General features: G+C 40.5%; 1 protein-coding gene across 4 annotated transcripts in view; it reads left to right on the forward strand.

The window, feature by feature from the left end:
* The window catches only part of LOC129729466 (uncharacterized), a 152,491-nt gene that overhangs the window by 130,720 nt on the left and 8,834 nt on the right, over positions 1–12,937 (forward strand). For all 4 annotated transcript variants that reach the window (XM_055688053.1, XM_055688052.1, XM_055688054.1 and 1 more), the window contains one exon: positions 12,569–12,724. In XM_055688053.1, coding sequence (XP_055544028.1) covers positions 12,569–12,724 — 156 coding nt within the window. The remainder of the gene's footprint in view (positions 1–12,568; positions 12,725–12,937) is intronic.

A 12,937-nucleotide genomic window follows, 5' to 3' on the forward strand; every position in this document is an offset into this window, starting at 1 on the left:
CATTTCTATCCGTATTCCGGGCACACATATATGAAAAGTACGTAAGCTTTTAGAATCGGACCGGTTATAATATGGTTAATTTAAAATTCTCAAGTTTTCAATTCTGAAAAATAGGCCTTCCAGGTGAACTTAACCTGAATAGCTAGTGTTTTTTTTAAATGAGTATACAGTGGATCTGATTAAGACCTTGGTCGTGGCATATATAATCATGACCATTGATACTTATTCGTTTTTGTCGACTTGCTGCTTATAGACAAAATCAAGAATGCTATAAAATTGAGAGGATTTAATTGAATTAGTAAGCAGATTCGTTTTGTAGCTAGCACTTTCTAATTCCGCCTTATATGCAACAGAGAATTTGGAAGGCTGTAATTTATACAAATTTTTTTGTTAATGTTTAATAAATTGGGTTTAGTAATGTATAGTAAAGAGTTAACCCTCCCTCCCAGCTGGTCTCGAGGTACGATGTTGGCCTAACAAGCCAGTTGTCGTAGGTTCGAGTCTCGGCTCGGGAGAGACTGTTAGTGTTAGTAGGATCGTAGTGCTAGCCCCGCAATTGTGCTAAACACTTACCAGTTGACTGCGAAGTCTGTGTATAGTAAAACAGAAGATTGAGTTCCGAATCGGAATGTAGCACCAAGGCTTTGCTTTGCTTTGCTAGTAAAGAGTTAAACTACATATGTCAGATTTCAAGCGGTTATATCTATATAAAAACACAATGCTGCCCATAATTCAAAAATTTGCTAATATGCCATTTTTACCAAAATCGAGAAAACAGTTTCTCGTGATAGTACACACCCTAAACAAGGTCCCTACGGAAGCCGATTGTCAAAAAATGCATTTGGGAAGGCAGCAAACGTGAAACAATTTTGGCTAATATCCAAAATAATTGAGAATTTGGCTAATATCCAATATCCAATATGAACCTGTGGCATGTTCACGAACCAGTGTATTATTACTGAACTGTGTTTCATCTAACTTTCAAAAGTGTGTTGTAGCTTGGTGGTTACTGGCGGCAGGTGAGCGATCGTAAGGCTCTTGCATCAAATTTGACTTTTTAACGAAGAATATTTGATGCTACAAGAATTTATTTGTTGTACTGCGAAACCCAATGATCAAAACTATGACTGTTTCCTTCTGTCATTAATCTTTACATTTGAAAAAATGATATTTAGCTCTTAGATTAGGAGTAATATTAATAAAGAGAAGATTCAGATTTCATTTTGGATTTGATGAGAAAAAATAGGAAAGTGGATTGTGAGATTACCATAAATAATTATATGTTCGTTATATTATTATATTGCTGCACGTAACAATTGTCTCGTCGTCTTTTTCATCCTCACTTGTGCTTCCGTGTTGTTTTATTAAATTTAAAACCATTTTAATCACCAACGAGTACGATATAATTTACATCGTATGGATATTAGCCAAATTGCACCCCGTTTTGTCAACTGACTCGTTTATAATTGAACTGTACTCGTTTATAATTGAAAAAACGGCTACTGTGTTAAAAATACGTGGCGGATGGAGTTTTTCTACAGATTTCTCTGTTTCAACTCAACGGCAAGGTTCCAGCATATATAAAGGGTGATATACTCAATAAAAAAGTTGTCATGAACAGTCAAAATATGTTGTACCGACAAAAACCTTTCAAATGCGTTTTTCTCGATTTGATGCCTATGGCATATTAGCCAATTTTTGAATTATGGGCAGAATGGGTTGCAACCATTTATATATCGTTTGATAGGTAAAATGTTGAACAATTTCATGACATGTTAATAACCATTGTTATATCACTGCTCAGTAGTGAACGAAAAATATGAAACCTGAATTGCCGCTTGCATTGAAAAAAACACGTGCACAAACATCAAGAGCAGACTTCAACCGCCTACTGCGACATCATCCAGGATTGTGTCAGTGAAATATTTTAAGGTAAAACTTGTTTGAAATGTTTGTGGCAGTCTCTTCTCAATTAAATGTGCTTTTGAAATGTAGCTATAACTGAATGAATCTCATAAAGGCTTCTGCTGTTTTCGTTTGTATTTCTGCAAAAGATAAATTATTTCAACTGCGAGTTGGTTTGGCCAAAATGCAATAAAAGTTCCTTTTCCTCCTTTTTCCTCCTATAATGTTACTTAGTTTGGAAGCGCCCTCGGTTATCTTTTCAGTTACCATTTCGCTCAAGCTACAAGAAAATGTACAGAATTGACTTACTATGATAACTTAAAGCTGGAAATTTTGATAACACAATTTAAAATTTTCTTCACATTTAGTTTGACACAAACTGTAGATTCGTTATCGGTATCGGCCTACTTCAGCAGTGATTTTCTTCGAAAGGTTTGTTATTTAATTGCTGTAGAAAACTTGCCAAAGAAAATTGCTGACGAAGTAGTCCGATACGCTATTTACGTGAAATTGTATACTGTATATTGTAGTAAATTAAAATAAGACCGAGAACTTCTTCTAGCCCTAAAATTTTAGGAGCGAATAAAATTTGGATCCCTCCAGTGTCATACGACTCAGCTTAATTAGTTTCGTAGGGAAACCGTGTTCCAGCATGATCTGCCACAGCTCGTTTCTTTTCACTGAGTCGTATGCCGCCCTGAAGTCCACAAACAGATGGTGAGTCGGTAAGTTGTACTCCCGGAACTTATCGAGGATCTGTCGCAGGGTGAAAATTTGATCCGTCGTGGAACGCTCTGTCGAAAACCAGCCTGGTATTCGCCAACAAAGGATTCCGTTAACGGTCTCAATCTGAAGAACAGGATACGGGAGAGCACTTTATATGCGGAGTTGAGCAACGTTATGCCTCGATAGTTGCCACAATCCAACCGATGGCCCTTCTTATAGATAGGGCATATGAGGCCTTCCAACCAGTCGTTCGGCATTTGTTCATCCGCCCAGATCCTTAGTATTATCTGTTGGATCGCATAGTACAGCCGCTCGCTTCCCGCTTTTGGAAGTTCGGCCGGGGTACCGTCCTTCCCAGCGGCCTTGTCATTTTTCAGCTCACTAATCCCCTTTTTCACCTCCTCCTGTGTTGGTGGCTCCACAGCTTGTTCGTCACTTATAATCGTCATCCTGTTCCTGCTCTGCTCACCCAGCTTCCTCACCGTTCAATAGCGCTTGAAAATGCTCCTTCCACCTGGCTGCAACCGTCTGTTTATCAGTAAGCAGGTTGCCGTCCTTGACACATGACCGGCACAGGGAAATTCCTGCTTCTGGCTCTGTTGACAGTTCTATAGAATCTCCGCACGTCGTTTTGAGCATAGCTGTCCTCTGCGCTGGCGAGCACCTGCTCCTCGTACTCGCGCTTCTTGCGACGATGGGTTCTATTTTCGGCAGCTTTTGCCACCCTGTACATCTCTCTGTTCTGACGCGTAGCCGCAGTAAGCATGCGGCTCCTGGCAAGGTTCTTCTCATCTGTCGCTCTCTGGCACTCTGCATCGAACCAGCCATTAGGCTATCTTCCACGCGTCGTACCTACCACCTCTCTCGCAGTCGTTTCGATGGCGCCGTGGAAACTACTCCACAGCCCATTTATATCTTCCATTCCTTCCTCCTGCTGTTCTGTGATCCGTTGATCCAGCTCTCTGGCGTATTCTGCTGCCACGCCATCAGCTTTCAACCGCTGAATGTTGAAACGCGTCGTGCTCTCTGTGCGAGATTTCAGCACGTTCGACAACCGTGTGCGGATCTTACAAACGACGAGATAATGGTCAGAGTCAATGTTTGGTCCCCGGAAAGACTGATTCAGTAACATCCGAAAAGTGCCGACCGTCAATCAGTACGTGATCGATCTAGGAGCAGGCTTCTCCATTTGGATGCCTCCAGGTGTGTTTCCGAATATTCAAACGTGGAAAATAGGAGCTACATATGGCCATTCCTCTGGCCGCGGCAAAGTTTATCAGCCTCAGGCAGTTTTCATTGGTTGACGAGTGGAGACTATGCCTTCCAATGACCGGACGGAAGAATTCCTTCCTCCCAACCTGTGCGTTTGCGTCTCCGATGACGATTTTTACGTCGTGTTTTAGGCACTCTTCATATATTCGCTCAAGCTTGTCATAGAACTCATCTTTGACTTCATCGGATTTGTCGTTTGTCGGTGCGTAGGTGTTGATTTAACTGCAGTTGAAGAATTTGCCCTTCATCCTCAACACGCATATACGGTCATCTACGGGCCTCCACCGGATGACTCTTGTTTTCTGATTTCCCAGCACTACGAAACCGACGCCCCGTTCCGCTGCTTTGCCGCCACTGTAGTAGATGTGGTACTTGAAAGAAGTGCGAGCAACAGGGTCTACTGCACGGAATTCCCTTTCTCCGGAATTTGGCCACCGAACCTCCTGAATCGCTGCGATTTCGACTCCCTGCCGCTGTAGTTCTCGAGCAAGCAAGCCAGCCCCCGCCGGTTCATTAAGAGATCGGACGTTCCAAGTACCCAATTTCCAATCGTTCACCTTAATCTTTTTCCGTGTTCGTAGCCTAGGTCGTTGCCGATTGATCCGTTCCGTATTTCTAAATTCGCTGTTCGTGGTTGAAGAAAGGTTCCGGTATGCTACCTTACCAGGGTCGCGATACCTACATCCTACTGATGGGGCTGCCTTAGGTGTAGCTGGCGAGGATACAGCATTCCATAATTCAGCCGCCCGCTCCGGGTCAGACGCTGTTGTACGCCGCCCCTATGGGGATACAGCCGCATACGACCCCCTTCCCAGTCAGCATACGACCATAGTTTCCACCGGGGGTTGGTTACACGATCTCCGCTAAGGTTACTCGTATTCCGGTCGGCACCACGTGGAGGTTGGGATAGGAGTTGCTGGACAGAGGTGAATGGCCACATTAGGGTCTCAAGTTACACGTGTCCAGCCATTTGCCAACCGGTGACTGATGGATACAAATTTCTATATCAGAAAAACGGCTTGTTTGATTAAAATGGTGTCTTCAGCAAAGTTCTAGGTAATAAAATTACGGTTCTAGACAAAATTTATACATTGCAGAAAAAAAAATTTCTGTGCCAAGTTTTACCAATTGTCACAATATATTAAATACCTATCTCAAAAAGTCCATTTTTTTAAATCTAATGTTTTCACACATTGAAGAGGACAATATGTGCTACCATCGATCAAAATTTTGAGATGGTAAAATGAAAAACAAAATGGTTATGAACGTTTGAGTATTTTGACATTTTCACTCTGAACTTTTTTCGAGTGTTTTCTTCTAGATATACATTACTATGTTAAAAATTTATCACTAAGAGCATGATACCAATCAAATACGCTGGTTTTCTACCATAATCGATCATTGACATACTGGCCCTGTTGAAATTGAATATGCGTAGCTGATCGGCGAACTCTGTTATCAGAAGGTTTTAAAAATAAGACGAACACACAAGGTAACCAATTTAAACAGTACGTGTTTACATAAAATAAATCCAGGTTTAGAGAACCGGGAGCTGAGAGATTGACCAGAGATAAGTTTCGCTATTAATTTTGCGAGGCAGTCCTCGGTACTCCAATTTTTTTTGAAAAACAAACTATTTTGTTCGAATTCGTTTTACAATGGATGTTTTTTGTAAGGAAATTTGGCACAGAATAGATGGATAGGCCCTTTTGAAACAGCAGTCGCGAGTCTACATGAAGAACAGATATCATAAAATGACCTCCTTATCAAGAAGGAACAACTGTGAAAACTTTCAGCGAAATCGGGAATGACATGCTAAAAAAAATTTTTTACTTATTTTCCATGGAATGCCTTCCATTAATGACGTAGCATTCGAGGAGGGTGGGGCAGGGTTTTGCAGTTTTGTTACGAAATGTGATGAGGGGGTTGGGGGTCACGCCGAGGTACGTAGCAGATCAGAAACTAAGAAAAAAATTGGATTATTTCTGATTGTTCTTGAAACAAATACACTACCCAACGGAACCGGCCATGTATATAACACAAACTAACCCAATACTAACGTACTTTCTTTTTTTTGGCAAACAATCACAATCATTAGCCAAATGAATACGAATAGATCGGGTTTGTTCGTTTGTGCATCTGTGTTTGACAGCTACTGGTAACTTTGTTTACCTTCGAGTGATGTAGTTTGGTTCTCAATTATAGCAGATCATTTCAACTGTGACCAAAATGCTTTCAATGTTGAGTTTGAGGTGCTGGTACACTAAGAACAATTATAAATTGAGCAGCATTTTCACTACGCACACGATTGCTTTACCAAAAAACAGCACAAAGTCCGAAATGTAAACAAAGTTACCGCTAACTGTCAGAAAAATGAGGTTAAAGAGACCCGGTGTGATGGTCTATATCGAATTGTGCACATCGAGAACCTCATTGAGAACCAGAAATATATCGTGAGAAGGAAGGCGAAGGGAGTGTAACAACCAGTGTTGCGAAATTTCGACACTGCAAAATGAAAATACAACAACAATTTCACTCTCACTCCCATCACACTGCTATTGAGAGTCAACCGTGTCAATTTTCAAAGAAAATCATGGCAGTAATATAAATGATATGTCTTAATTAATATCGAAATTATTTGATCTGAGTCGATGAAGTAAGCATCTACATTCTCAACCGCATAAACATCGCTAAAGTAACATAGCGTGTGCTGTCAACTGATTGAAGCTGAAAGTTTTCATCACTTTCAACTCGTTCGTGTTGAAACTGATATTCGATATATAATACACTATCTGTGGCCTACGGTGATATCTATGATGATTTGTCATAAAAAACCAATTTCAGAACCTGCATGACTTTCCAAAAATTTTATTATCAAATTTTTCTTTGTTGATACACTTAGCGCAAGTCTACTCAATTTTTTTTTTAATTTATAATATACTGTGTTACTTCATTTAGCATTTATGATGCTTTATTTTATTAGCTTCCGGCACAAATTTCCATTGTCTGCCATTCATAATTGTTCGAGTTGATGTGCATGAAAATTCACCAGCGCGGGCGACCGCTTTTGAAGTAACAGTGAACAACCTAGCCAAAAAAGTTCTTCATGTGGCTGACATAATCCATTACGTCAGATGATAATAATAATACCCGCATCAGACCGGTTCTCAGCAGCGATTGTTAGACGAAGCTCATGCTGTTCGCAATTTAAGATGTACGCATGTTCTCATCTTCAGAAAGAGTGAGGCAGTAGTAAATCATCAAGTAGTACCACATACAGCCACGAAGAAATGGAAATATCATGCTTATTTGGCCACAAACCATAATCAGCTATTGTTTTTGGCAAGTCTTATCATCGTGTAAAACACAATTATATGCCGTCTATAACGGATTGCTTGCAACGGAAACACAGCATTCTTCGCTCATTCCCGGAGATGCTGGCGAACCATTCGCAAACCGGAACCGACTGTTTTCGTAGTGGTTTAGAAATTATATGAAAAGACGATTTATATCTTCTCTGTGATGGCTCGGAGCTAAGTGAAATAATAACCAACCCCATTTGGCGTGCTTTTGTCCTATCTGTTTCGTCCTCCTTCTCTTCCTACACAATGGCAACATCCATCCGAAGACAACAGTCAAAATTACGCTATATAGCTCCTGTTTTGCCGGTTGCCTTTTCCCAACGAACCATGGACCACACAAACACACCAAGCAGGAAGATTTACCATCACCGTCGGAAAATCTCCGTTTTTTCACATCGGTTTGCAAGGTTAAAATTTAACACCACCCTGCGGTTTGATGTTCGAAACCCGTGCTGGTTAATCCATCTTAAGTGAATGTTGAAGAGAAAATATTTTTGTCGTAGCCAATATACACCGGCGGCAACCCTGCTTCCAAGAGATTGGATCCGAACAGCTAGAAGTAGGGTATTCAACTACTTCGGTAGCGGTTTTTTTCGGCAGGTTTAGCTTCAGATTGCTGTGAAAACCTGCTAAAGTAGTTTGCTACCCTTTTTACCATCGATGGGAAAACAACGGCGCATTCCCACGCCAAGAAGTAAATTGATTAGACGCGACTGTCTCTAAATGCAATGGTAACAATTGAACGATGGCTGCTTGACAGATGTTGTAGATAATTGAATTTTGTTTATTTAAAAACAAATGCATTGAAAGAAAAAAATATTCTATCGAACAAGTCCTATTAACAAGGGCAGTACACCCTAGGGATTATCGAAAAAATGCCCACGGACCATTATTTCATCTTTACGGACAGTCTCAGTTCCATTGAGGCTCTCCGATCGATGAAAGATGTTAATTATTTCCTGGGGAAAATACGGGAACATCTGAGTGCTTTATCCGAAAAATCTACTCAGATTACCTTAGCGTGGGTCCCTTCTCACTGCTCGATACCGGGTAATGAGAAAGCGGACTCTTTGGCTAAGGTGGGCGCAACAAACGGTGATATTTATGAAAGACCAATTGCCTTTAATGAATTTTTCGCACTTGTACGTCAGAATACGATCATCAGTTGGCAAAATGCTTGGACCAGAGGGGAATTGGGAAGGTGGTTACATTCCATAATCCCCAAAGTATCGACGAACCCGTGGTTCAAGGGGTTGGATGTAGGTCGGGATTTCATTTGCGTGATGTCCCGGCTTATGTCCAATCACTATAGATTTGACGCGCTCCTCCGTCGTGTTGGGCTCGAGGAAAGTGGTATCTGTGCCTGTGGTGAAGGTTATCACGACATAGAGCATGTGGTTTGGTCATGCCCTGTACACCGTGACGCCAGGTCTAAATTAATAGCTTCCCTGCAGGCCGAGGGTAGACAGCCGGCTGTTCCTGTTCGTGATGTCTTGGCGAGCCGTGACCTATCCTACATGTCCCTTATATACGTTTTCCTGAAATCCATCCACGCCCCAGTCTAGTCCCGTTCCCCTCCGTCTACACCCAACAAAACGACAAGAACACGTTTGAACCTTAAGCACAAAACCAGCAACCAGACCCCGCACAATAGAACCAGGACCCAAGGACTACGAGCCTCTGTCCCAACTCACGACATCGTGGCTCAGCAGAACGAATCCATACATGCCATTCGACGATTATCAAACGACCATTGAACAACAAAACACTGATTGGAAATCCCATGCTAGTTTTAAGTTAGACTTAATTTCAGCTCGTAGTCGGCAGCGAGGATAAAAAATTTGCTTTAGTTTTTAAGTCATCAGATATAATTGGCGCCGTTAAACATTAAATTGTATTTGTGCCGTGTCAAATAAATGTTATGTGAAGAAAAAAAAAAAAAAAGTCCTATTAACATATACTAAAGACAAGGTACAAATAAAGACAAAATTGCTTTTTTCTATGTTTAAATTACGAAAAATGCTCAATCACATAGAATCATAATAATTAACAAATTCACCATTCATATCCCATTCATTGTTATTGCTATCCTTTCTCGTAGACTATAACAGTAAAAATAATAAAATTTTCATCCTTTGAAACGATGGATGAAAATACTTAGAACAAACCCAAATCCTTATGATCTAACGCATGGCCAAATCATGTCTGAGAGCCATTAAACGAAGCTTGACTAGCATACGTCCTAGCAGAAGCGAAACATACTCAACAAAGAACCATACGTCACGGAGAAAAATCCCGTCGAAGCCAATATGTCCCCACCGGTTTATTTTAGGGTCGGACGTCATAAACACTGTCAAGCGACTTCATGAGCCACTCGGCGCCCAACGAAATACTCAGCAAACACCGCTAACACCGCTGGTGTTGCGGGTTTCTCTCTTTTTCTTGCCACTGCTCCTACAATGGAATTAATGAAATTTTAATAATGCAAACCCGAGGCTCACTGAGCTCGGGTCTGATACGGATCGGCCACTGGCAAACAAGCGAATCAACCGTGACGAAAAGGGTTGTACAGCGGTAGCCGTTACAATCAACCGGAAACAGTGCAAAGAGCAGCGAATCATCAGTCGATACGGATGAAGTACCTTGTACTGTGTAGGTATTTCATGGGTAGAACAATCTGTCCCGATTGTTTAAATCGCATAGATTTAAAACCTTAATTGCACGATTAATAGCCAGTACCCAAAATAGTCGAAGTAATCAGAAATTTATGAAAACAACCTAGGATGAAAGCATCGGATTTGGCCGTATATTCTTCACAATAACCAAGTTTTAATGAGGAAAAATGTAATTGTACAGGAATATTTTTTCAAATCAAGAAATTAGAATAAACTAAAAAGTGGAAGAGGTTGTTTATACGAAACGACCGCAAGGTTAACGTAGAATTACGACAGCCTGTCTTATGTCAATAATTTTTTGCAATAGCTTTGGAAATACACTCGATTAGGGTTAATCATTTTAATGGTGTGAAGCGATATATTTTTCCGTATTTGTTTCGTATATTATTTTTGCTTTAAAAATAAACGTAATCCGTTGGAAACTAGCTGAGTTCAGAACTTTTGAAAGTGGGCAATATTCGTGACGCTCTCGATGCTTTCGGTTTTACAGTTTGTACCCCTATATATGTTGCCGTAAGACATAATTCTACGCCGAAAACGCACTAATCGATGTGCTCAAGTCGACTCTGTTGAAAGAAACATAAAAAAATCGTATTATCAATTCATAAATGTTTGATATTAGTTGTATTTACCAGACAATTGAACTGTGCAGTAACAGTTAATAATTTCAGCCTTGTTAAATGTTTAAAATAAACAAAGCAGAAAGAATTTTAATTTTCCGAAGGTATCGTCGGAATCCATGGTCAAGTATATGAATATGAAGATTGTTTGTATTTCATGATACTGTAAGAAGACGAAGTTTAACCAGAGAAAGGCCGGAATCCTCAATCGGCAAAGATGCCCCTTCTGTAAATTGTTATGAACCATGAGTATGATCGAGATGCTGTAAGAAGTGACTGGTTTGTAATGATGAAAACTTAGTAAATTGACATTTACGGATTTGTTTCGCATATACCGCTTGTGATGCACAGTGGTAATGAATCGTAATATACATCACACTGCTGCGCAATTGCAGCAGCATCAAACTGCAATCAAAGTTGCAATTTAGTAATAACCATTCATTATGCTCTTCCAAATATATTTAGCAGCCTTGAAAAAGACTGGTTGCTGCAGTCGCAAATTTCATTCAATTATCGCATAAATGCTTCATGGTCCAGATAGCGCGCAATATCCGCTCTGACGTAGATTTTTTGCACGTTGTGGATTAGGATAACTGGAAAAATTATTTCCAGTTATGTCATTCTCCAAAAAGAGGATGGGCTACGCTGCTCACAGTTTGTCGGTATATAAGCGAAATTTGAGCGTGAAAGCGCATTATTTTATCGTCAACTGTGTGCCTGGCAACAAATGTATCATCATTGAGATGGCACCAGAGGCAAGCGACAAAGGAGCCAGGAAATTTGTCACAACAGGTCGTACCTCGTTGTAAGGAGAAACATTTTCGGTTGCTTCCCGGTTGGCGGATTACAACAAACGTTCTACTATTGCACTTGCCGCAAGGTTCAGATCGCCGTACGTATGCTGCTCCAAGTAAATTGTTAATTCCTCTTGTCAACCTATTGTTGTCTTATAAAGGCAACAATAGGTTGACACATGTATCGTGTGTTGCACGGCTTGAAGGAAGATGTTCCCGTTCTCGTATCGGATATAAGGGTCGTAATTATGCTGTGATGTCAAGCAACAACCGTCTTCTTAAAGACGTTACATATTTGTTAATGAAGTGTTATGAATTTTCTAAAACGGACTCAGCGCCGTGAGCAGAACTTGCTGAGCTTTTCTGTTTGGAATCGGATTTGTTTCGCATATACCGCTTGTGATGCACAGTGTTAATGAATCGTAATATACATCACACTGCTGCGCAATTGCAGCAGCATCAAACTACAATCAAAGTTGCAATTTAGTAATAACCATTCATTATGCTCTTCAAAATATATTTAGTAGCCTTGAAAAAGACTGGTTGCTGCAGTTGCAAATTTCATTGAATTATCGCATAAATGCTTCATGGTCCAGATAGCGCGCGATATCCGCCCTGACAAAGATTGAAAGCCGGCTTTTCTTTCTTCTTCACGATCAGCAACCAACGTCCGTGTGGTATCGGCACAATCATGGAATGAATTATACATAAAACACAAAGCGCACATTCTTAGTCAACTAGGTATATTCTGTCGACCTTGTTAGGGAAAGAAGCATTGTGCGACCAATCAGAGGTCGACATTTGCGTTTCGACAAGGCTTGACAATTTTCAATAGTACAATCGTTCGAACAATCAGATTACAACTTTCTGCATTTGGACGGGTGCATGGTTGATTTTCCAATCGATTACTGCAAAAATGACGAAAATCGGTTGGAAACTGACTGAGCTTAAAACGGTTGAAAATGGACAATTTTTGTGACGCTGCCGATGTTTTTGGTTTTTGAAATTGGATCCCTGTAATGAAACTGGTCCCCTGTATATGTTGCCGAAAGACGTAATTCTACGTCAAAAAAAAGATATTGTGCACATTTTTAATGGACAAGGTATTATCTACCTTTGGTTAATAGCATCGAGTGATAACTTGTTTTCACAGCTCTTCGAGCAAACTCAAACTATCAAAAACTAGTTTTCTGATCTGTTTCATTTTTCTCCAGGGACCGCAGGTAACCGTGGACAAACCATTTTTATGGGCTGATGGACGAGTGAATCTGCAGGCCTCGCTCAACAAGGCGGCCTTCGTTCATGGTGAAAACGTTACTGTAACACTCGACATTAAAAACGACAGCCGGAAAGTGGTGAGAAAAATACGGGTAAGTAAGCAGTATCTTGTTGAAGCAGGGATTTACAACCATATTATGAGCACATCCGGTTCATGACGTGTCACAGAACTGACACAAAATTCGTGTCATTTTCAGTTTGCTGCAAGATAAGATTGAATTGGTCATGGTACAATTTTGTCACTCTTAATAGCTAAACGCGTTTAGCCAAAAGTGTCATAAACTGTTATATCGCACACCTTTATT

The sequence above is a fragment of the Wyeomyia smithii genome, chromosome 3 (assembly GCF_029784165.1).
Source record: "Wyeomyia smithii strain HCP4-BCI-WySm-NY-G18 chromosome 3, ASM2978416v1, whole genome shotgun sequence".
Lineage (NCBI taxonomy): Eukaryota > Metazoa > Arthropoda > Insecta > Diptera > Culicidae > Wyeomyia > Wyeomyia smithii.